At 37.1% G+C, this 25611-nt stretch overlaps 5 protein-coding genes across 5 annotated transcripts; 2 read left to right on the forward strand and 3 right to left on the reverse strand. All coding sequences in view use genetic code 12, as the record gives it.

Moving 5' to 3' along the window:
• Positions 1-970: 970 nt before the first annotated feature.
• DASC09_022910 (C2H2 finger domain transcription factor) lies at positions 971-4537 on the forward strand (the record flags this gene model as incomplete). The annotated part of the gene is made up of 1 exon (XM_064995894.1): positions 971-4537. The coding sequence occupies one exon, from the start codon at positions 971-973 to the stop codon at positions 4535-4537; it is 3567 nt and encodes a 1188-aa protein (XP_064851966.1).
• A 909-nt stretch (positions 4538-5446) lies between these two features.
• DASC09_022920 (uncharacterized protein) lies at positions 5447-6775 on the reverse strand (the record flags this gene model as incomplete). The annotated part of the gene is made up of 1 exon (XM_064995895.1): positions 5447-6775. The coding sequence occupies one exon, from the start codon at positions 6773-6775 to the stop codon at positions 5447-5449; it is 1329 nt and encodes a 442-aa protein (XP_064851967.1).
• Positions 6776-7233: 458 nt separating this feature from the next.
• DASC09_022930 (Num1 protein) lies at positions 7234-18036 on the reverse strand (the record flags this gene model as incomplete). The annotated part of the gene is made up of 1 exon (XM_064995896.1): positions 7234-18036. One exon carries the CDS (start codon positions 18034-18036, stop codon positions 7234-7236), a length of 10803 nt encoding a protein of 3600 aa, XP_064851968.1.
• Positions 18037-19023: 987 nt separating this feature from the next.
• DASC09_022940 (uncharacterized protein) lies at positions 19024-20937 on the reverse strand (the record flags this gene model as incomplete). Its single annotated transcript, XM_064995897.1, has 1 exon — positions 19024-20937. One exon carries the CDS (start codon positions 20935-20937, stop codon positions 19024-19026), a length of 1914 nt encoding a protein of 637 aa, XP_064851969.1.
• A 913-nt stretch (positions 20938-21850) lies between these two features.
• Positions 21851-25579, forward strand: MPH1 (3'-5' DNA helicase; the record flags this gene model as incomplete). Its single annotated transcript, XM_064995898.1, has 1 exon — positions 21851-25579. The coding sequence occupies one exon, from the start codon at positions 21851-21853 to the stop codon at positions 25577-25579; it is 3729 nt and encodes a 1242-aa protein (XP_064851970.1).
• Between the last annotated feature and the right edge of the window lie 32 nt (positions 25580-25611).

Consider the following 25611-nt stretch of genomic DNA (forward strand, 5'->3'; position numbering starts at 1 on the left):
CTTTTAATCTATTTACATATATTCATTTAATAGAGTGATTTTTTTTGTCTCTCTTTACTTTTATAAAATTCCTCTTGAAATGATATCGATATGCCGTGGCCAGGCATTTGTGAATAAGATTTCATGTTGGCGAGGTCTTGGTATTGTAATGTGACAATGAGTGTCAATTATTCTGAATAATAAGATGCATAGATATATAGACATAGATTTGATAACAACTATATAAACAATAGATTATTCTATTTGTACAGCTTGTGATAATAAAAATCTCCAAGGAATTGAAAAATGGAGAAAATTGACAAGAGAATCTTCAATAGTATTGTGATACTAATTATTCAGCGATATGTAATAAGCGATGCAGGACGCTGCATATGGACACACACAAATAATCCTGGAACTAATTTTGCTGGAGGGGCGAGATAGTTTTTCTTGTGCAATTTACCGAGAAATATGAGTACGAAAAGTGGTGTATGGTGCAAGTAGTCAATAAAACAACAACCTACAAGTACGGTTGTTAGCTTTTTTCCATGGCGCCAGTCCTCCAAAATTGAGTTTATCGTTGAGTATTTTACCCCATACGCACCCCAGCCGGGGCCTGGCCAGCCCAGGCACTGCCGAGGGAGACACCCCAATTACACGCTACGCTACATGGGGCAAGATCCGGGATGCCCACAATCACTAGATGATACATCCCACAGAAAATAACCAATGCCTATTAATGCTGAAAGATATTTCTCAACAAATATATACCTGTTGTTGTGGTTTATTTTTTATTTTTTTTTTGTGGGAAAATTCTTTCTGTTCATGCGTGTCTCGTGTGACTGTGCATAATACTGCGTGACGTTTTTTTTTTTCTTTTCTTTGCGGAGACAAAACCACGAATTTTGTTGTTGGTTGGATCGGTTATATATATTATTGTTAGTCTATTCTACTCTGTCTGTCTCCATATACAATAACATACCATACATACATGTCTGTAGATCAGACAACCGTCCCCGTCCCCCCTGTTGTTCCAAAGGGCCTGCTGTTCGTTTGCCCCACATGCTCAAAACGGTTCACCAGAAAAGACTACTTGACAAGACATGAGCTCAACCACAACGATGTCAAACCATTCAAGTGCGAGCAGTGTAACTTGTCTTTCACACGAAGTGATTTATTAGCTAAACATTTCCGATCCAAGGCCCATCAGCGAGCCCGCACCAAAATTGAAGGATCTTCCGCTACGATCTTCAACCAAACCCCCAAGATAATAACGTCTCACAACAATACCCTAACAAATCCTTCTGCCAAAAACACTACTGATAAAATTACCAATCTTACTACTGGTGCTACTACAAAAAATACTAATAAAAGCAGGGCAAAAAGATTATTCGATCAGTCCATCCATCCAATCAGTTCCTATGCCTTATTCAATAATGATCTTAAATCTTTCACCGATCCCACAAGCATTGGTTCATTTTCCCCCCCTGCCTCATTATCATCATCGTCGCTAAAATCCCCATCAATCACTGATGAATCAGAACCACAGCGCAAGAAATTCAAAAGATTGGGGATCGCTAATTTTTTAAATGATCAAGATGAAAAAATCCACGCGCCACCTCCCCAGCCCTCAATCATCCTTCCCTCATTGTCCTTGGGTGCAACATCGTCAATGATTCCCGGTACCAACATTCATATGAATTTCACGAACCGTGGGGATATCACCCCAAACAATTCGCAAATTGATGTTGGAATGAACACTCTTCAAGGATCATCAACATCAACATCATCAACATCATCATCATCATTGACAAATCAAAACCCTTCGGGAATACCTGATAAAGGCATCAACAATCATCATCGTCAATATCAACCAGTCCACAATGCGGGAGATAACGGGGCCAGTAGATTGCAGAATTTTGTATTCGACAGCAATAATCAGCAACCTAATCATTTATTCCCTACTCCTCATAATAATAATAATTCGGTATTCAATGCGTTTTCCCAAACCCCCGATATGGCTGGTGGGTTCATTGATAATTTGTTATGGCTATTTAGCGATGTATCTCCATTAACCGATGGCAGTATCAATAATAGCATTGGTAAAAGCGTTGCCGCAAATTCTGCGACTAATTACAATACTCCTTCTATGCAAAGCATGGAGAGATCTAATTATTTCGATCTCAATCCCGTCGTTTATAAATCACCCGATAATTCCCTGACCGAGTCGTTGGTGATTAATATTGACAACGCCACCAGAACCAGCATCATCAATGTGTTTGCCACGGTAAAAGAAATCAACAATATCCCATTATCAAGATTTGACGATTTTTTGGATTTGTATTGGTTCAATTTTGCCCAAACTTTCCCGATCATCCATAGACCAACTTTCAACCCCAATACCGTCGACATTTATTTATTGATTAGCATGTTAATCATTGGTATGGCTTATTCATTGGATAAGTTTGAGTACGAGCTTTCCATAACCCTCAACAAAAAATTCAGGAGAATTATCAAAGATGTCGTCGATGAAACTATCGAACTACCTCTCCCGATAATTCAATCTTTAGTACTCCATAATTTCTCTGCCAAGAACTACGGTGATATAAAATTGACCCAGCTAGCCCTAATAGACCATGGCTCGAATATTTTGTACTTGAAATTTAGCGGGATGTTGGATACTTTGACGGAGCCGGCAGTTTACCAGACAAGTGCCTGCCTGGAAAAAGAGATTTCTGACCGATGGCATGAATGGATCTATTATGAGACTTGTAAAAGAACGGTGTTCTTTGAATTTATTTGTGATACCCAGCACGTCACCTTCAGCAGATTGAAATTACTATCGGCGTTCGACATCAAATTAGAACTACCGTGTACCGATGAAGTGTGGTACGCTGCAAACCCTACGAAGTTCTTTGCAGAATATCAAAAGCAACCACAAGGATTATCTGATAAATTGAAGGTGGAGATGCCAATGGGGAGAGGCTATAATGCGGAAATTACTAAAGATGCAGAAAATGAGAAAAATCCTCCCCATCAAAACATTACACAACAAAATAGAAGGTTCCCTAGTAAAATTGGTCACGAACTGGCAGAAGGTGGTAATAACAATAAAAGTAACTCTATTACTTCTACTACTACTACTACTACTACTACTACTATTATCAATGATATTGGAAATACCACCAGACCTGGTCAAGACCACCATGCTTCAAATAGCGCAGCTACATTCACCCATTCAATTAATATGATTAACAAATGGCCCAGTTTCTTATGGAGCTTGAAATCGATGATGATGGAATACAAGGAAAACCAAAAGGATTACTCCCTCAATTGCTACTCGTTATTTTCACGGTACATCATTCTCCACGGTCTAATGCGTACTTGTTGGGATATGAGATCTCAAGGTTTCCTTGACTTGGGGGTTGCCTCAAAGGAGAAATTGAATGAGTTTTTCAAAAAATTGGAGCGGGCATTTTTGAATTGGAGAGGTTATTTTGATTTCCACATGAGATTATACGATACCCAATCGCGGAAGAAAGAAACCAGGGCAACAACAACAACTTTGTCCATCAATAATAATAGTAATAATAATATCCATGATATAGATGGTCCGCTCCTGAAATCCCAAGCCAATGAGATAAACCGAGTGTTTCTTAACAATTACTCTCCTACTAATGGCTCATGGGCCAACCTTAGCTTCTACTATACTGGGCTTTTCACACTTTATGCCGATATCACCGCGATCAAGAAATTTGCCAGTGAATGCAAATCGTTCTATACCAAGGACAGAAATTCTACTTATAAAGATATGAACGAAATGGAACGTGAACTGAACCAAATGCATATCAGACAATGGGCCAGGTCCCTCAATGGTGAACTAGCACTTGTTGAAGCCAGTAAGTTCTTGACCTTGGTGTTTAAACATGAAGGGACGGTGAACACGTTTTCCCACGTTCCAGGAACCATGTATTTAGCGGCTATTATGATTTGGTGCCTTGAGACCAATAGAAATTGTTCTAGTGTGCCGTCATTGTTGACGACTTCCAATGACCAACCGGAAAAAACCGAACAAAAATTGTGTATTAACAGTTTCCCCAACTACGTCGCCGGCCACCGGGTGACAAAAGAGGGTCATGATGCTGATTATTCTCGGTCATTTTTCAATTTCAACTTGAACGCCAACAAGTATTTCGACATTTATGGCTCTGTGAAACATGAACTCGCATGTGAAGATGCGGTCCTGTACTTTGAAATGGTAATTGATGGACCGGGATGTATGGCTGGTTCCAGCAGATCCCCTAGTTGTCAGCAGGATGACGGGACGAAACAACAAGGAAAAAAGGGTGACATTGACCCAGTGATGATTAAAAGAAAACGAGTTTGTGAGGATAGACAGACTAAAGCTCCAGGGGTGATCTGTTATGTGTTACATCTCTTGAGGAGTTGTAAATGGAGTTACTCGATCGACTTGGTGCAGAAGTTAGAATACGTGATAGGAATCCATGCTGACAAGCAATTTCAGAGAAATCGGGCTGGTCAAGAGAGTATTCTTTAGGATATGTGAATTCTTCTTCTCTGACCGGATGTTATAGATTGAGTTTTATTAGCTTTTTTTTTTTTTTTATAGATCAGATTGATTGAATGAATTGAGTTTCTCAGTGTTATGGAGGTTAGGTTACATTTTGGTTTTTTTGATTGTTTTTTTTTTTTTTTGTTTTTCATTCTCTTTTGTTTTAGTTTCTTCAGAAAATTTCAATTCAAACTAAATTTATCTTATTATTAAGGGTTGGTTTCAATACATTTGTTTTAATCAAAAAAAAAAAAAAAAAAAAAAAGTGATGTCAATTCGGGTGCTCATAACCCAAAAATCCACGATTTGGGTGCGCTATTTGAAGTATGTACGATAGATAGATAATACACGGCGGTGGTTCTTGTGTAGTCTGGATGAAAAAATTGGATTATTTTCCTATTGGATTAATGTTATCAATAGTAATTTCAATTGAAATGAAAAAAGAAGAAAAATGAAAAAAAAGTATAATGATTGGAATGCATCCAAGGAGGCTAATTGATATGTGGTAATGGTATATGATTGATGTAGATAACATTAACATTAAGATGATTAAGAAAATGAAAAACGGCGTAATTAATGAGAGCGAAAGAAAGAATAATCATAGTATAGTAAGCTCAATGATTCGCACATTTCAATTTTTTAAAGCATTGTAGGGAAACACAGGTCCTTTTTTTTTTTTTGAGCTAACGTTGATATTCGCCAAGTGCTTCCTTCCCTTCTTCTTGTGCGGTTACAATAACATAATTTCTTATCCTACAATAGTTGCGCTTTCGATGCAATATTTTAGATCTGTTAACAAAAAAAAAAAAAAACATAATGATCTTTATTCATTTATTGAATACTGTATATAATACAATAAATTGGCCTTTTCTAATACGTTAAAACCATTTCTTCCTATTGCCAAAACAACAAATCATTCCCCATGATCCCTTGTACCAAAAAATGTAAATTATGCGTAATCAAATACAACGATCTATACGTGTCTTGGCTTAACTTTTCTTCTTTCACCATGGCTTGCAATAATATACCTATTCTATGGAGACAGTCCAGTACCTTGACAAAGTCAAGATCGTTAGTTCTCGGGATTTTATCGCCAAACTTTTCAGTACGGTCAATCAAATTCTGGATTTTCTTGGTGATGGTCTCATAATCTTTGACGCTGGAAATGAATTTACCATAATGTTTTTTCATTTTCCCAGAAATTTCTTTGACAAATTTCGCCTGGTGGTTTTGGAACGCCGCTCTAAAATTCACAAAATCGGTTTGTGATTTAAGAAATGAATCCTCAATCTCTTGCAACTCTTTCCCACCCAATGTATTTTTGAAAAACGGTCTAAGGTCATCGAACAACGACACCCAAATCAACGTGGTCAAATTCGTTATACTCTCGCACATTATTACAATCGACGCCGCGATTCGGCAATGATCGATGCTATAACCCAATATATCCTTGTTTTTGAGGAGCGTCAGATCATCCAACTGATAAAGCAACAAAAAACACTGCATGCCTTCCACCGCCTCATCGACCACTGGCAGCCCATCGCGGAAGTTCTCTAAAAATTGACAAACAACTTCATTGATATAAATACAGAAAATCTTATCCATTTGCGAATAAAACGAAAATATATCCAAGAGCCTGATAATGTCGTCGTCAATCCTCACGAAAAATTGATTATCTTTCATTTTCCAATGGGCGTCCCGCAATAACAACGACAAATCTTTGAAGATCCCAGCTAGTTTGTACCTCGATAACATGCTCACCAAGGTTTCATCGAGCACCGCACAAATGTTTTTACAAATATTACACATGCTCGGCAATCGTGCCGCCACTTCATTGGCGGTGATGCTATTGAAATTGATCAAACTACTGCCAAAGTATTTCGGAAATACTGTCTCGATGAACTTTTTAACTTCAATGAGCTGCCGCACTTGAGGGTCTCTTTGTAACATCTGCGGCTGTTGGACGTGGACATGCCAAATCACCCCGGCACTAATGAGCCCCATATACCGGACCACCGAATCAATGGCCGCGAAAAGCCCATTGTTCGTGAGAGTATATAAATTATCTAGCCGAGCTACTTCGACGTCCTGATTCACGGTCTTGAAAAGCCGGCGATTGTAAGTCACTGACCCATAGAGCGCAGGGTGGTTTTCATTGATGAAGTCGACAAGCTTATCTGAAGTATGTATTATCAAAATAGGAGTTGCTGAAAACCGATCCATGTTCTTTGTTTGTTTTTTGGTGGTAGTGGTCAACGATCGAGGCGGCCTGCAATTGCACCAGGTTTTTTTTTTTTTCATGTTGTATGCTCGATAGATTATTTATCACCAACTCCCATCTGCCCCTTACCCGACATGGTTGGTATCAGTTGAAACTCGGGACGTTCTCTGCAAATACAAATACTAACCTAACTAATATTATGGTAAATATATCAAGCGACAAAAAAAAAAATGGCAATTCGAAAAATACAAACTAGCAATATATTATTTATCTAAAAAGGTATCAAAAGAAAACAAATGAACATAATAAAAATATTTCTAATCATAAAAACAACGCTTCTTTAAAAAAAAAAAATCAATAGTGTAAATGAACAGATACAAAAAAAATGATAACAAAAATAACAACAAATAAAATTAAAAGAAAAAAAAAAAGATAACAACAGGTAAAATTGCATCCATGATCATTCAAAATCTAGACCATCGAGGTTTCTTTGAATCAAGTATCTCAAAGAATTGTACCAAATGTTGTGACGTAATCTTGAAGGACAGGTAATCTTGACATCTCTATCACTAGAATGCACAACAATACTTCTATGATAAAGACCAACTGGTAATGGAGTATTATCTTCAACACTCTCGACCCCAACAATAGCACAAGCACGAACCTTGTCATCAGATGGATTTCCGAGCACAGGGTTTTCTTCGGACCAATACAAGGTCAAGGTGTAAGGATGAACCCAGAAGTATCTTTCATGTCTAACTTCAGACATCACACTCAAAGGACCTAAACGACGGTAATATTTGTACAAGAACTCACCAATAACGGTTTGAGTCACCGCTCCGATAATATTTGGTTCACTGAGAGAAGCCTCGGTGGCAAGAGATAATCCAGTGACACTTCTTGTGCTGAAATTGGCGGCAGAATGTCTAGTGGAGATGGTAGATCTATGCGTGAGCTGTGAATTTGATTGACGCGCATTAATTTGTGGGGAGGATATCTTTCTGGATGGAGGTGGCATCATAGATCTCGCATCATCTCTCTTGGTCTGGCTTCTTCCTAAGAAAGAACGAATGGACTTTCTGTTGGTTAATCTATCGGTAGTGGTGGCAGTTGGGGTGATAGTGGTATCTTTATCGTTATTTTCTTCGTCGTTCTCGGTTTCTTGTGACGCAGATTCTTCAATAGTAGAGGAAACCAAATTATAACCTCTCTTTTGAGCTTCTTCCCTCATTTTCTCAATGCTCACTTTATGGATGGCAGTTGATTCGTTCTTGGATAATTTATTGTAGTAGGTCTTTGGAACAACAATAACGTTGTTGGTATCTGGGATCTTAAACATATTAGTGGCAACGTAGAATTTGTCTGGAATAACAAGAAGGTTGAGTTTTCTGGCATATTTTTCAAGTTGAGGTCTTGAAATATCATCGCTGGAAATCATGGTTCTGTATTTATCACTAGTCACAACAATCATATTCAATGCACTGGCTTTCTCCTTAAGGATCTCTTCATCAGACTTGATCACTTCAAAATCTTGAGAAGCATCCACGAAATCTTCAGCACTAGGGGTACGGCTGACAGTTTTAGTACGTTTCTCATTAACGGCAGTGGCTTCCTTCAATTTCTCATTGACTTCTGCATATTTCACTTCCCATTCCTTTTGAGACTTCACTAACTCATCAAATTGTCCTTGCAATCTTGAGTTTTCGGATTTCAAAGAAGCAATCAAAGCAGTAGAATTCTTACCTTGATCAATGAATTTGGCGTTATCATCTTTCAAAGAAGCAATAGCCCCAGATAATTCCACATTCTTGGCATCCAATGAAGCCTTCATTTGTTCCAATTCTTTAAATCTGGCACCAAGTTCGTTATTTGAAGCTTGCAAATTATCATACTCAGCAGCCTTAGAGTTAAAGGCATCATCCCTATTCTTCGCGGATAATTTATTAGCAGCCTCAAGCTCAAGAATCTTTGTAGAAAGCTGGTCTACTTCCGACGACAAGTCCAAATTCTTGGTGTTCAAATCTCTGTGAGTAGTGTTCAATTTAGAATGATCATCAAAGAGTTTATTGTAGTCCCCAAACATTTTGTCGTAATCAGCCTGTACCTTGGAGTTTTGAACCTTGAGAGATTCAACTTTGCTTGATAATTCCTTTGTGGAAGCTTTAGATTTTTCCAATTCAGATTCATTATTGGACTTCAATTCTTTAATAGAAACCAATTCATCATTCAAGTTCCCGTGGTCTCTAGTAAGCAACTTATGAACGCCTTCTAACGCAAGCAATTTGGTGGTAATATCCTTCAATTGAGATTTAGTATTTTCGTGATCACCCAATTCTTTGTCCAATGAACCTTGTTTAGTAACGAGGTCTTGTTTTTCAGTTTCCAAGGCATTATACTTGGAAGATAACTCCTCATTCGTTGATTTCATAGAAGCAAGTTCCTTGTTCAAGTTATCCATATTCTTTGTCAATTCGTCCTTGGTGGTCTTAATTGTAGAAACCTCTAATGTCAAAGCCTTAATAGTACTATCCAATTCTTCATTTTTCTTCATCAATTCCGCCTTTTCTTCCATCATTTGGCTCTTGGTATTTTCAATGGCATCTTGATGTTCTTTCTCCGACTCTTCTTGACGTTTTACCAAATCTTTATTGGTAAAAGATAATTGTTCATGGGCAGCAGTCAACTCAGCAAGTTCCTTGGTCAACAGACTATTGTTTTCATTAACTGTCTTCAATTCTTCCAACTCCTTCACTAATTTAGTCTTGTCACCTGCCAATTCTTTCTTTTCTGTCACCAAAGCGGTCTTAGCTTTAACAATATCGTCATATTTGGCTTGTAGTTGAGCCCCGGATTTTTTAGCGTCACTCAATTCTTGTTCAACGGCAGCATACTTGGTCTTCAATGAGTTCAAAACAGAATCAAGTTCGGAGCGCTTATCATTGACTCTAGTATGTTGGTCATTCAAGCTCTTGTGTTTATCGGATAGCATCTTATGATCATTGGTCAAAGAACTATGAGCAGTCTTCAAAGCAGCCAATGCAGCAGCTATTTCCGCAGATTTGGTAGCGACAGAAGATTTATCGGCCTTGAGGGCTCTGTTGCTTTCTTCAAGTTCCACCACAGATTTGTCCAATCTTTCCTTTTGCTTAGTCAAATCATTAATCTGGACTTGTAATTGTTCATTGGTAGCCTTCATAGATTCAATTTGTTTATTTAAGCCGTTATTGCTATCAAGAATGTCAGATTCCTTCACCTTAGAATCAATAATTTCTTTTTGAAGCTCGGTAATGGAAGCAGCAGCGGCCACCAATTTGGCATCTTTTTCTTTGAAAGATTTTTTCAATTCCTCAATTTCCTTTTGTTTAGCACTCAAGTTTTCACTGAATGTAGATTTACACGCCGCTAATTCTTTGCTGATTTCATCAATGGTTGATTGTTTGGATTCACTGGACTCCTTCAATTTGGCAATTTCATCTTGGAGTAATTCATGCTTTTCAGTGTGAGATTTCTTCAAGTCATTCAATTCCATATCTCTTACCTTAGTAGTATCGGCGTGGGAGCTAGTCAAATCTGCCAATTCGGAATTCTTAGCACCAATTTCTTTGGTAAGCTTCAACACCAATGCCTTTCCTTCTTCAACTTCCGCAATTAGCTTAGAGGCTTCAGAAGCATGGTCTCCCGTCAACTTCTCGATATCATCGGTCTTCTTTGCTAATTCTGCTTCAATCTTAGAATGACTAGTTTTCAATTGGTCGTGCTCCTGCTTCAACAACATTAATGACTCATCTTTCTCCTTGTGCAATGAGCTCATTTTTTGTGATTCAATATTCAAATCCTTAAGTTTAGCTTCATTGGCATCATGCAATTCAACAAATTTCAAATGTTCATCATTCTTGGCATTCAATTCAGAGGTCAAATCATTCAATTTCTTTTCAGCTTCAGCTAATTTTGACTTTAATCCACTCAATTCATCCTTGTTGTTATCAACCAAACCCTTTGAAGTATTGTATGATTCTTGAAGTTTTGTGTTGTCCTTTTTCAACAATTCGTGAGCAGCAGTCAAAGATGCTAACAATCCACCAACATTCGCCAATTTACTGGAAGTAGTCGTGTGCTGTTTACTCAAAGTTTCTGATGATTCCTTTAAGGAGGCTAGTTCAGCACCCTTTGACTTGATCTCGTGATCTCTTGATTCAAGCTGGAATTTAACCGAGTCAAGTTCCAGTGATAGTTTCTTTATTTCAGATTGGTGAATGTCAATCAAGCCCTGCTTCTCAGTAACATCGGATTTAGCAGAAGATATTTCCTTCTCCAATAAGGATTTGGCAGCAGTAAGAGCGGCAATTTCCTTAGCAAGAGAATCACGTTCGGATTCAGTAATTTTGGTCTTTTTCAACAAACTTTCAAGTTCTGTTTCCTTCTCTGCAAGGGCTTTGCTATGAATAGCACCCAAACTAGCAATTTCGGTAATCTTAGATTCAATCTCCTCCTTCTTGGATTTGATTTCACCATCCCTGGATTTGATTTCCACATTCTTGGTTTCAATTTCATCATTTTTGGTCTTAAGTTCATCATCTCTGGTCTTAATCAAAGCAATATTAGACTTAATTTCATCATTCATATTCTTAAGTTCAATATCCTTAGACTTGATTTCAGCAATCTTGGACTCGATTTCCTCATTCTTAGCCTTAATCTCACCTTCCTTGGATTCAATTTCGACAACCTTTGATTCAATTTCAGCAATCTTTGATTTAATTTCAACATTCTTGGCATCAAGCTCAGTATCCTTGGATTTGATTTCAGCATTCTTAGATTTAAGTTCCTCAGCCATATTCTTGATTTCACTATCCTTAGACTTGATTTCCATGTTTCTAGATTCAATCTCATCAGCCTTCATCTTGATGTCACCATGTTTAGATTTGAGTTCGATATTCTTGGATTCAATTTCGTCGTTCTTGGCCTTGATTTCATCATTCTTAGACTTAATTTCATTGTTCTTGGATTCAAGTTCTTCATTCTTTTTCTTAAGTTCAATGTCCTTGGACTTGATCTCGGCATCCTTGGCTTCAATTTTATCATTCTTAGACTTGATTTGATCATCCCTAGACTTAATATCAGCATTTTTAGATTCAATGTCACCAGACATCACCTTGATCTCATTATCCTTAGACTTGATTTCATCGTTCTTGGCATTAAGTTCACCATCCATGGTTTTGATTTCGCTGTCCTTAGATTTGATTTCATTATCCTTAGACTTGAGCTCGTCAATCTTGGATTTAACATCAGCCTCAGATGACTTAAGTTTCTTTCCTAATTCACCATTCAAAGTCACTAATGAATCGTATTTACCTTGTAATGACTTCATACCTTTATCAATTTGGGATTTGGACTCAATAGCTTCATTATGAACCGACTTCAAAGTAGCATGTTTCTTATCCAAGGAATCTTTATCAGCGGCTAATAACTTATGAGTGACTTCCAAAGCGAGTAACTTCTTGGTGATGGACTCCACTGTGTTTCCAGTCTCGGATTTCGATTTCTCTAATTCTTCCATCTTCTTTTCATTCAACTCCTTCTCCTTGACATAGTGGGCATTCATTTCGTCCAATTCAGAAACTCTGTCATTTAATTTGGTGATATTTTTCTCCAAGTCAGCCTTTTCTCTACTTGCTTCCTCCATTTCTTCAAGATATTTCGAGTTTTTCACATTCAAATCATCAAATTTAGAAGTTAAGCCCTCATGTTCATCAGTAAGCTTCCCATGTTTAGAAACCAAGTCTTTATGTTGAGAAGTTAACTCATTATGCTTGGATACCAATTCATCATGCTTGGAGAGTAAGATGGTACGTTGAGAATTCAACTCATCATGTTTGGAATTCAAATCGGAATGTTTGGAAACTAATTCATCGTGTTTAGAGGCTAATTTATCATGCTTCGAAGATAATTCACCATGCTTAGAAGTCAATTCATCAAGTTTAGAAGTCAATTCACGATGTTCAAATGCCAGCTCATCGTGTTTAGAAATCAAGCCATCATTTTGAGAAGTCAAAGCATCGTGTTTCGAAGTCAATTCCTTATGTTGAGAACTCAATGCCCCATATTTAGAAATCAAATCACCGTGTTCGGAGGTCAATTTACTGTTCTTAGAGCTCAATTCATCATGGTTAGTGGTCAACCCGTCATATTTAGAGTTTAATTCGCCATGCTCAGAAATCAACTTATCATGTTTGGAAACCAAGTCATCATGTTGAGCAGTAAAAGCATCATGTTTAGAGATGAATTCCTTATGTTGAGAAGTCAATCCAGTATGCTTAGAAGCCAACTTATCGTGCTCGGAAACTAATTTACCGTGCTCGGAAATCAACTTATCATTTTCAGAAGTCAATTTATCATGTTCACTGGTCAATTGCTTATGTTCACTAGCCAAACCATCACGTTCAGAAACCAATTTGTCGTGTTTGGAGGTCAATTCTTTATGTTGGGAAGTCAATTGACCATATTTGGAAGTAATAATATCATGCTCAGAGGCCAATTCCTTGTGTTGAGAAGTCAATTCATTATATTTGGAAGTTAATTCATCGTGTTTAGAGGTCAAACCATCCTGCTTTGAAATCAATGCAACATATTTACCATGAAGAGACTTGTTATTAGAAACCAAATCTTCATGGGTGGTTGTCAAACTTTCGAATTGTTTCATTTGATCACTGTACTTGTCGTCGAGATCCTTATGAGTTTTCATCAACGATTCCAATTTACCAACGGCATCGCCGTGATTTCTCAACAATTCACCATTTTTATCGGATAATTCTTTGATCTTGGCATCTGATTTTGAAAGAAGAGAATTGTTTTTGGTTAATTCTCCTTTAACAGATTCATGAGAGGCAAGCAAAGAATTGTGGGTATCAACAAAGGCAACATGAGTCTCCGCAAGTTTATCCTTTGCAGCAATCACAGCCAAGTTTTGTTTATTAGAATCATCTAATTGAGCCTTCATATCTTCTAATTCTGACTTGCTCTTCTCGTGTGCTGTTAATAGAACTTGGTGTTTCTCAGCGGCATTTGACAAATCCTTCTTTTGTTTCTCGAGAGTATCTTTCAAAGATTCATTGATCTTGCGTTCCGCTTCAAGTTTCTCAATAGAAGTATCCCTTTCAGTAGTCAAGTCTTTGATATTCTTATTCAATGCAGCAATTTGACCAGTTTGAGTTTCGTGACTTGATTTCAAGCTAGACAATTCAGAATCCAAAGATTTGGCGGATGATTTCGATTGATCGAGATTCTTCTTCAATAGTTCATGGGCGCCTTCTAATGCAATCAAAGTAGCTGCTGTCTTTTTAAGATTATCAGTGACTGAAGAATGGTCATTACTCAATGATTTATAAGAATCCTTCAAATTCTTCATTTCCAAATCTTTAGAAGCAACATCACTTTCATAACTTGTGATAGATTGGCGTAATTCAGCAATTTCTGCATCCTTTGCTTTTGCAGTTTCTTCAGCACTTGATTTTGATGTTCTCAATTTATCCATTTCATCAATGTGAGCCTTTACCTTGTCTTGCAATTCAGCAATACTTGTTGAATGGCTTGCCTTCAACGTTAATAAATCTTTTTCCTTAGTAACGATCGATTTTTCAAGCTCCTTGTGAGAAGAGATTAATTCATTATGCTTATTGGACAATGTGGAAATATCTCCCTTGAGACCTTCCACCACACTGGCATGCAATTCCTTTAACTTATTATGATCATTGGTAATTGAACTCTTTTCTTCAGTCAACGCCTTGTAAGAAGTCTCAAGAGAATCAACCTTGGCAGCAGAGGCAGTCAAATCTTTCTCGTGTGATTTCTTCAATTTATCGATACTTGAATTCAAGTTACCAATATTTTCCAATAATTCCTTTATCTTACTCTCTTTTTCTTCATTAAGTGTACCCAAGTTCTTGTTTTTAGATTCCAATGAGAAATAATCATTTTCTAAAGTGCTGTTTTTAGAACCCAATGCTTCATGGGCAGCGGTGAGAGCCAAAAATTTAGTTGAAATATCGGTGAATTTACCATTGACTTCACTATGGCTATCATTCAAAGACTTGTAAGCAACTGAGAGTTCTTCGCTACTTTCCTTCAAACCCTTGTACATATTCGACAAGTCATCCATAGAAGACTTTGTCTTTTCCAATTCACCCTTAGTGGAACTGTGTTCAGCAATAACAGAGTCTTTTTCTTTCTTGATCGATTCAAGTTCAGATTCCACTTCAGAAACTTTGTCACCATAACTTTCAAGTTCAAGCTCATATGCGGAGATCTTCTCTCTCAATGATTTGTTTTTGTTCAAAACAGACTTGTAATCAGCTTTAACCATTTCGTTGCTACTTCTCAATGATGTAATACTTGATTCAAGTTCGGCATTCTTTTTGGTCAATGACTCCACCTTAGATTGAAGTGACTCTGTCAGCTTCTTAGCTGAGCTCTGAACGCTCTTTAAATTATCATGATCTTTCTTCAATAAAGCGTGGGCACCTTCCAATGCAACCAAAGAGGCGGCAGCAGCTGTCAATTTGGAGGTAGTCGAACTATGACTAGTAGATAAAGTTTCGTGCGTTTTCTTTAACTCAGAGAATTCAGCTTCCTTTTCATTAATCATATTCTTGTGGTTTTCCAATTCCGTATTCTTGGTTTTAAGTAATGATTGTGCTTCATCATGAGTTTTTATCAAAGCATTATGCTTAGATTGAATTTCTTGCATTGCCAAATCCTTTGCTTTTATAGCTTCCAAATCCTTCAAATGACATTCCTTCAAGTTGGAAACTTCTGCCACCAACAATTCATTCTTTGAAACAATGTCTTTGTGTTTGGTTGACAATTCATCATAAGCACTAGACAAAGACTTCTGCTGAGATTTCAATTCTTCATATTTCTCTTCCAATATATTGTAATTCTTAGCGGTAGTATTAGATTGGAATGTCATTTCATCAATCTTGAACTTCAAGTCTTGGTTTTCAGTCTTCAATAAATTAGATTCTGATCTCAAGTTTTCAGTCTGTTCTTTAAATTTGGTATTAGAAGAATTAACATTTTCCAATTGTGAAACCAATTCCTTATTTCCTTTTTCTGCAGCAGCAAATTTGGCCATCAATGACTTCAATTCCTCATCAACCAATGATTTTTGACTATCCAAATCCTTCAATTCAGTAGCATGCTTGGAATGAACATTATCCAATTCCCTAGAATGCTCCCCTGATATGCCACTAATGAATGATTTGTGAGACTCACTCAAAGACTTCAATTCTTCATTCAATTTAGAGTTTGCTTCTTTCAATTCTTTTATTTTGTCTTCCAATTTAGCCTTCTCCACATTCAACGATTTTTTACTGTTGCTCAATTCGTCAAGTTCAGATATGCTAATAGCTTTCAAGTCATACTCAGCGGCGAATTTATGAATATTATCTCTATTAACCTTGTTTTCTTCCAAAAAGTTCTTCAACTTCTCATTCTCAGATTTCAAGGACTCAAATTCTGCCTGCTTGATCTCTTTATTGTTATTGACAGCAACAAAATCATCTCTTTCCTTAGTTGAGGATTCCATCATTGAATCATCCATGAACTCAAGGTCATCTTCATCAATAAGGCTGCTGTTAGCAATGTCAATATCTGATTCGCTGAAATTTTGCACTTCGTATAATTCATCACCCAAAGATTTTCTGCTCTTTTTGTCCTTTAATGGCTCGGCAGTTTTCACGTCATTCAGCAATTCATTAAGGTTCGTAAGGGTAGCAGATGGGACCATACCCGATTGGTATTCATCAACAGGAACTAGCATTAAGTTATGCTTCTTCACATAATCATCAACAATTTTCTTTTGATTCATACTATCTCCACTAATGCTCTTGTCCATACTTGAATCAATGAATGATGATTGAGCGGTAGGCTCAGAAAAGCTTGGAAGTTGATTACTATTGAATGAATTACTTTCATCAATGCCGAAATTGTCAAAGTCTTCCTCTTCGCTACTGCTAATTTCATGTTCACTTGGGTCATAATCCAACCAGTTTTCAGTACCCATCAATAGCTTATCTGTTTCATCATCGATTATTTTGTACTTAGGTGTCTTCTTTGATCCAGATTGCAATTTAATATCTTTAGCTTTCTGCTTGAAACCTGCTTTGGAACTGGCAAAAGAGGTCATTTTCTTATTGTAGGAAGTAGAAATTTGTGAAGCATCGGCATTATCAACACTGGTATTAGCGGCAGGCGAGAAATTCGAGTTAGAACCAAGATTCTCGCGTCTATATTTCAAAAGCTGACCTCTTAATCTAGAAATTACTTGATGCGCATGATCTAAATTAGCTTTTACCGTTTGAGATTCCAATTGGATATTTCTTCCGGCATTCTGTTTGATCGGCGAGCCCTTTGGTTCCTTGAACTCGTCGGAAAATATGTTGTCCATAGATTCGTTGGCACCATTCGACGAGTCATGTTGTCTACTCATGAATTTCAAATCCGGAATGTGGTTAACAAGTTTAGGAAATTTGTTACCGTCAGAGTTACCGCCTGAGATCTCCTCTTGTAAATTGGAGATTTTACCGGTCAATTCATTATTTTCTGTATTCAATTCATCGATATGCGCTTCCAATTCCTGGATTTTGGAGTCGCCTGAAGTTTTGACCCCGGCATAATTATCATTCAAACTCTTCAATTTCAAATTCAATTCGTCGTTCTGTTGAGCTAAGTCATTATTGGTATTGTTCAAAATGGTCAAATCTTTGTTCATTTTCATGTAGAGTTCCTTGTATTTTTTCAAATCAGACAAATTCTCTTGATAATTCAAATTCAACTGCCAATTGGTATCGTCTAACATTTGTTCACTATTACTTAAATCCGACACTTTTGATTGTAAATTTGTAACGTTGGTATTCAACGCTTTATTTTGCTTTGTAAGTTCCAAAATCTTTTGGTCCTTCATTTTACTTTCGGCTTGCAACTTTCTAGTTTGCACAATCAAGTTCTGTGAGAGCTTGACTGTGAAGTTCAAATCTCGTTCATTACTCTGATGACCAGGGTTTATTGGTGGCGCGATCGCGGAATTATTGGAATCTGGACCCTCTCTTAACCGTTCTTTACTAACACGCTTAGACAACGCTGGTAATTGTGACAACAAGTCATTGGGGGTTGGTTTTCTCTGTTTGTTGAAACGTTTGACAGGGGGTATTGTTGAACCATTTTCATCGGTTTCGTCCTGAAGCTTCCTGAGCTTAGGGAAACTTGACATCTCTGGAAGTGGCATGACACAAGGTTAATTAATTATGCAAATAAAATGAAATAATCAAAAAGGTGGTAGAAAATTGATCAATATCGGCAAAATATAAGCACCACAAAGCAGGTTATGGTTTTGTTCATATATAAACACGCAAGGAAAACGCTTGGTATTGGGATCTGAGTTATAAGGTTTTCAATTGAAGGTGAAAAGAAACCAACACAACGAAACCAAAACAAACAAAAAAAATTAAAAAATGGGGAAAAAAAAAAGGGTGATTAAAATGAGGTATCAAGAATTAAACAAAAAAAAAGGTGGTATCAACTAGAATAGCAATAGCAGAATATTTTCTGGTGATTGCAGATCTTATCTCTCGGTCTTCTTGTGGTTAGGCAATTCCTTCTCTGATCAGTAGTGTTGGGAAAGTATCCTGACTTTTTGGTTGAGAAAAAAATGAGAGATCGTTCGACAGAAAAAATAAACAAAAAAAAAAAAAAAAAAAAAAAAAAAAAAAAAAAAAAAAAAAAAAACGTTGCAGCAAACATTAGCGGCTTTAGCGAATAACAGAACCTATAGGTTATAGCAGTGCCTTCACCATTTTTTACTTTTACAAGAAACAAATTTATAGAAAGTGAGTCAAATATAAATAAATACATATGTAAGAGTTAAAAAAAAAATAGAAGTAGAAGTATCTGAAAAGCGGTTACCTGAAGAGCATATGCCATAAAGCAATAAAAGAGACAAACAAATACAAAAGCAAACCCATCACATCCCAAATTATACCGTACCATACCATTTAAATCAGTAAATCAACAATACCCATCCAAGAAAGAAAAAAGAAAATATATAACTCAAATAAAAATATGAAAAAGGTGAAGAGTGGAAAAAAAAAAAAAAAAAAAGGAAATAATAAAAAGTAAATAGACAAAAACCACAATAAAAAAGTTAAGTTAGCAAAGAATAGATTCTGGTAGATATCTAGCTCATATTTCAAAAACATATCTATTCAAACTCATATAGATATTCTGCCATAGTAGCTAAAGTAGAGAAAGTGACTATGGAACCTAAGATCATACCAATTCCAATCCCCTTTGCCAAAGTATGGTCCTTCTTTCCACTATCAATTCTAGGCTTCTTAACTACCCTTTCTGACTTATCTTCCTTGAGTGAATTGCCAGCATTACTGTTTTCATTATGGTTGTCTTCTGCTTCTTCTTTTTCTTCATCATCTAAGGCTGAACAATTTCTTTTTTTCAAATTAAGTGTAATAAACACTTTATCTTGATTATCTACCTCGCCAGATAAAGAAGATGGAGGAGATTCTATAACCGGTTTTCCAAATTCACTTGATTCGGAATCAGAATTAAGCATCTCATCTTTGGAAGAAAATAGAGAACCATCATCATCAAAGGCATGGAACCCTTCTGTTTCATCGATCAAGTTGCAAGCATTTTCATATGAGCCATCATTTACCTTGAAAATATCAAACTCCTCGGTTTCGTTAGAAAGCTGATTCCCTGTTTGTAGATCGCAGACTGCGGCAGAATCATAAGGAGAGCAATATTTATCAACGATAGGCACGCATTTATTGGTGGTAATCACATCACAGCCATTTGTGCGAGCATCAGTTTCCTCTGGAGATTCATTTTCATCGTCTTCAAAATTGTTTTCCAAACAAAATTCAAAATCATCCTTGATAGATGTTTCCTCTTGGTCATCTTCCTCTTCTTCTTCTTCTTCCTCCTCCTCTTCTTCTTCTTCTTCTTCTTCTTCTTCTTCTTCCTCTTCCTCTTCCTTTTCCTCTTCCTCTTCTTCAACATAGGGCTCATCCTCTTCATCGTCATCGTCATCATCAACAGACGCTTTTTCTCCTTGTTCCTGATCTTCTGTCATTACAACGGGTTTACTGGTTTCATCTTCATCATATTCTTCTTCTTCTTCTTCTTCTTCTTCTTCTTCTTCTTCTTCTTCTTCTTCTTCTTCTTCTTCTTCTTCTTCTTCTTCTTCTTCTTCTTCTTCTTCTTCTTCTTCTTCATCCTCTTCATCTCTCTCTTCCTTCTCATAATATTCTTCCTCATCTTCCTCATAATCCCCTTCTTCTTGAACATAGGATTCATCCTCTTCCTCTTCTTCCTCTGCATTTCCAAAAGAGTCTTCCTTGACTTTATCATCTTCATTATCTTTTTCTGATTGTTCATTTTTCACGTCTGGTTCATCTTCTGATGTTTCAACTTCTTCAGCACTACCATACACACTCTTTGATTCAACTTCGTACACACCGTCATTGAGTTTTTCTGGTTTGTCATTAGAATTGTCTTCTGGATCATTTAAAAGATAGTCAATGCTATTTTGAGACTTTTTGTTCTCAGCGGAATCAATTCTTGTGAATTTTACAAAACTTGAGCCGTCAAAAAATGATGGCTTGAGTTCAAACTTCAACAAGACCTTGGCATAATCCAAGCTTGCGTCATTCCATTCAGGGTTTGGCTCATCAATACCGTTTGAATCACCGAGCATCCCTTTTTTGACCTTTGCTTTATCGAAACACTGATAAACTTTTGACTTGAACTCTTTCTTCTTGCTGTCAAAAACTAAACCAACAACGTCACCAGAATTGATAAGGACTTTGACACCCTTTGGCAAAAGCTTGCCCTTGAAGACAACACCATGTTGGGACCCAGAATCCCACAAGACAAACTTTTTAGAGGACTCCAATCTCATAAGCTTAGCATGATCAGCAGACAAGGTTCTCTCATTAAAATAGGCATTGCTCATCGCAGCTTCCCTGTTCACAGATGAAGGTTTGTTGGGATTATAAGCGCATCTGGAAGCTCTACCAATGGTAATAGGCTCGGAATCATGAACTTGGATGAGCCGCTCTTTATAATTCTCGTTTGAATCAGAATTGGCGGACATGGTTGGTGATGGGGGGCGACAGACACACACAGAGACACACAAATGGCTTTCGAACCCGGTGTAAACAACAAAATAAAGCAAATAAATAAAAAAAAGGGCCGCAAAAATATGTAGAAAAGATTTTTATTACACACTTATATTTCTATTAGTGATAATAATTAAATCAATTGTAACGATAGCTATCACAGTTTAGTTTTTTAAGGTAATAAATATCGAGGAAACACAAAAAGAGGGAGAAGAAAATAGGAGATGAGATCAAAGCAAAAAGAGACACATGCGATGAGGTGCGGTGGGCCCGCCCGGTCCGGAGACACCGTTCCAGCTGTCTGATAGGGTAATCGGGGAGTTGAGAATGTGACACACGATGAAACGGTTGTTATCATGTTGGCGCACATAAAAATAAGTGATCAGTTGATTGATTGTTTGACTGATTGATCTTGACAACTACAAACAAGTCTAACGTATTTGTATAAGCATTAATATACGTATCATAACTAATACATATGCATATATATGCATATATATATATATATATATCTATGATCAACAAGGACAGCCTCAGTTGGTTCTAAGAATTGCTTCAAGGTGGTGAGGCCACAACTTATCCACAGCTCCCCAACAAAGCCATAAAGACCTATCTCAACACAACCATAAATGATGGAAGTCCAAGGCGGATCAGAGCACTGTCGGAGTTATCAACGGATAACTAACCCTTCATCAACGGCTGTAATAGTTGATAAAGAATCGAAAGTGTCAAAAAGAACAAAAAACAAAAAACAAAAAGGGTTTCGGGGGAATTCTTGTACTCCTACTGTGTGAATACGAACAGGGTAATGCTTACCATTGTCACGTGTTTTTCCATCCCAAAAAAAATAATAATAATGATAATAGCAGGTAAAGACCGAGAGATGAGATGAGCTTCCATTTATTGTTGGCGTCGAAAGGGGTATCAAAAAGTCATAATATTGCAATTGGTATTTTGCTGGAAGTAAGGCTTACTGATCCAAAAATGTCAAATGACTCTGACTCCGATGATTTCCTATCAGATTCATTTGGCAGCGATGATGAGATTGTATTTCTTGAAAACCAGGTGAATGGACAAGATCAGCATCAGAACCCACTCCAACTCCAGCAATACGAAGAAATCCCCCAACAAACCATAAAAATTGGACCCCTTACTCATCATGAAATAGATTATGAAGCATTGGCCACTTATACTTATCCAGTCAACTTCCCAATTAGAGAATACCAATTCCAAATTGTTAAAGAGTGTTTCTACCAAAACTTGATTTGTGCAATCCCCACCGGTACAGGGAAGACGTTTATTTCCTCTTGTGTCATGCTAAATTACTATCGATGGTTTCCTAAATCCAAGATTATTTTTGTGGCCCCAACAAGACCATTGGTGGCGCAACAGATCAAAGCAGCAGTGGGGATGACGGGGATCAAGTCAGACGACGTTGCCATTCTCCTTGATAAATCAAAAAAGAACCGTCCAGAAATTTGGAATTCCAAAAGAGTATTCTTTTCTACCCCACAGGTCATTGATAATGATCTAAAGGCAGGGTTTTGTGATCCCAAGAGCATATCTTTAATTGTCATTGATGAAGCGCACCGAACCAGAGGGAATTATGCTTACAATAATATCATCAAATTCATTTCCAGATTCAGTCTCTCGTTCAGAATATTAGCGCTAACTGCTACTCCAGGATCGGATATTGTTGGGGTGCAAGAAGTCACCACGAATTTATTGGCTTCCAAGATTGAAATCAGAACAGAAAAATCACCAGACATTGAAAGATATATGAAAAACAAAGATATGGATAAGCGAATTGTCGACATGAATGAAGAGATATTAGATGTGATAGATTTGTTAGCCGAAGCAATTAAACCGACTCTAGATATTGCCAACAAACAAAAAGTGTACGAAGAGACAAATCCTTCTGAAATCAACGCCTTTAAAGCCATGGAAGCATCTCAAAGAGTTATCAATAACCCGCGATACAACGAAGGTTTGAAATGGTATCTATATTTTATTTTGCAGCTATTGAATGCCGTGGGTCAAATGTTGAGAAGATTAAAAGTATATGGCATCAAGACTTTTTACAGTTATTTGGAAAACAAATCGAAAGAATTCATGGCTAAATATGATTTAGGGAAATCGACTAATAAAACTGCCGCGTCGTTTTATTATCATGATTCTATTAAAAAAATTCTTAGGGATTATAAAGATAAAGCCACTGATCCAGGATTTGTTGGGCATCCAAAATTGGAAATTTTGGTTGAGGAGCTCACCGAGTTCTTTAAAGACTCCAAGAAATTCAACAATGATAATTCCCGGGTTATCATCTTTACGGAAATGAGAGAGTCTGCCCTTGAAATTGTGAAAGCTGTTGATTCCGTCGGTGATCCCGAACTCTTGAAGCCTCATATTTTTATTGGACAGGCTAAAGAAAAGGAAAAATTCGACGATGTTGGATTTAGGGAAAAGAATAAACCAAAAGGTAGAGGTAGGAAAAAAAAGGCTGATCAGGATAAAGTGGAGAAAGAAAAGACTGAAAAGCAAAAGGCCAAAGAGTCTGCGAAAACCAAGGAGAAAGCTGAGCGTGAATCGCGAAGAACTGGTCTGTCCGAAAGTGCCCAGATTAATGGGATGTCTCAAAAACAGCAAAAACAATTAATAAAAGAGTTCAAACAAGGTAAATACAATATCCTCGTGGCCACTTCTATTGGGGAAGAAGGTCTAGATATTGGGGAAGTCGACTTGATTGTGTGTTATGATGCGACATCGTCACCAATTAAAAACATTCAAAGAATGGGTAGAACTGGTAGAAAACAAGATGGGAAAGTGTTATTGTTGTTGACCAAGCAAGAGAATTCCAAGTTTGAAAAATCGATGAATAGTTATGAAGTTGTTCAAGAGCAAATCACTAGTGGATCACATATCGATTATTGTGAATCTGATCGAATCATCCCGACCAAATACAAGCCAATTTGTGAAAAGAAAATCATTGAGGTCGATGATGAATTTGCCAACGAGGAAGAAGATGACGAAATCATTAAACGGGCAACACAACATATGAATGGCAAAGCTTCAAAACCTAAAAAAAATAAGGGGAAATCAATGGATCAAAACATCGAACATCTAATGTTGAGGCACAAGAAGGCTCCGAAAAAAAAATTCTTCATGCCAGATGGTGTTGAAACCGGATTCAAAAATGCTTCTTTGTTGGTCAGAAGAGTAGGTTCTTCTATTCCACTATCCGAAGAAAATTCGGTGCTCGTGTCAGATGGTGAAAATAATAATAGTAATAATAATACTCTGGTTAATGTCCTGGGAATGGAAAGTCTTGGGGAAAATGACATCATGCGATTATTAGAGTCTTCGGATGAAGAAACTGATTTAATTGGGAAGTCTATTGAATCTTCCCAAAGAAGAGAGTTGCTGCCACATTTAGCAATTGGGAAACGCAAAACAACGGCAATTGAGCCAACAGCTCCAAAGAGAGCGAAACCCAACGACAATAATGGTGTTGAGACTGTTGATATCACCAATGATTCGGATGATTTTTTTTTTGATGATGATGATAATGATGATGATGATAATGGACAATTTACTTTTGATAAAGAAGATATCCTGGTAATTCTGGACAAGCCACTAGATATCCTGGTAGCTCAGGATAAGCCACTAAATACCCATAATGATTCCTCTAGGGGACATTCTGTTGATGGTAAGCGAGCGGATGTACAAAATTTTAATAGACCATCATCTGCTGTCAACTCAATACTGGGGAAAATATCCCCCAACAACAAATCAGATGAACTCTCTTCTGAAGACTTTTCTTCTGAATGTGAGCCTGATACTGATAACCATTCATTTGCACACAGCTCATTGAAATCCAATCCTGACTTCAAGAGCAGTTTTGATGGTGATCTTCGAATTGAAAAAGTTGTGAAAAAAGATATTGGTAAGGATATTACGAGTATGATAAAGAACACATTTGGAGCGTTACAGTATAAAAATAACAAGATCATCAATAATACCCTCAAGCGTCGTCGTACTTTAGGAGTGAGAAGAAGACCGACCCAGGGAGAGCAAACGTCGAAGATGATTACGGATGAAGAAATGAGCGCGGTTTTGAGAAAAGAGCAACAGGAACGGATTAGGAAAGAGAATCTTGAAAGATTGCAATGTTTGGAACAAGCGATGATCAGAAAACAACAACATGAATTGAAAAATAAGAAACCAAAGAACAAGGAACAGGACTTGAAGGAGATTGGGGATACTATTTACCTGATGAAGTTCCATGCGCGATCAGGGTACATTACCCAGAAACAAGAGCTGGATTTATATCATCGGTTTGCGGATGTGGCAAATGGGATGGTGATGAATGAACTTGGAGATCCATTGGTTTCTGTTAGAAATGGAGAAGGTAAAACATTTTCAAGAATTAGACACAGTACAAAAAGCCAACGTTTGATTAAAGTTCACGAGCTAATAGATAAAAGTAATTATGGTGATGGATACAAGAAATTACGGTCGCTTATTATCTCGCAAAAGAGATTTGAGATAGATCGTAAAAAGAAAGGGAAATTGGGGTTAGAATGGGGGAAAATGGACCAATTTGTGGTGGATGATTGATATTTAAGGGGGAGGGGTACTACTACCTAACT

This window comes from Saccharomycopsis crataegensis, assembly GCF_037102585.1.
Source record: "Saccharomycopsis crataegensis DNA, jcf7180000000075, whole genome shotgun sequence".
Lineage (NCBI taxonomy): Eukaryota > Fungi > Ascomycota > Saccharomycetes > Ascoideales > Saccharomycopsidaceae > Saccharomycopsis > Saccharomycopsis crataegensis.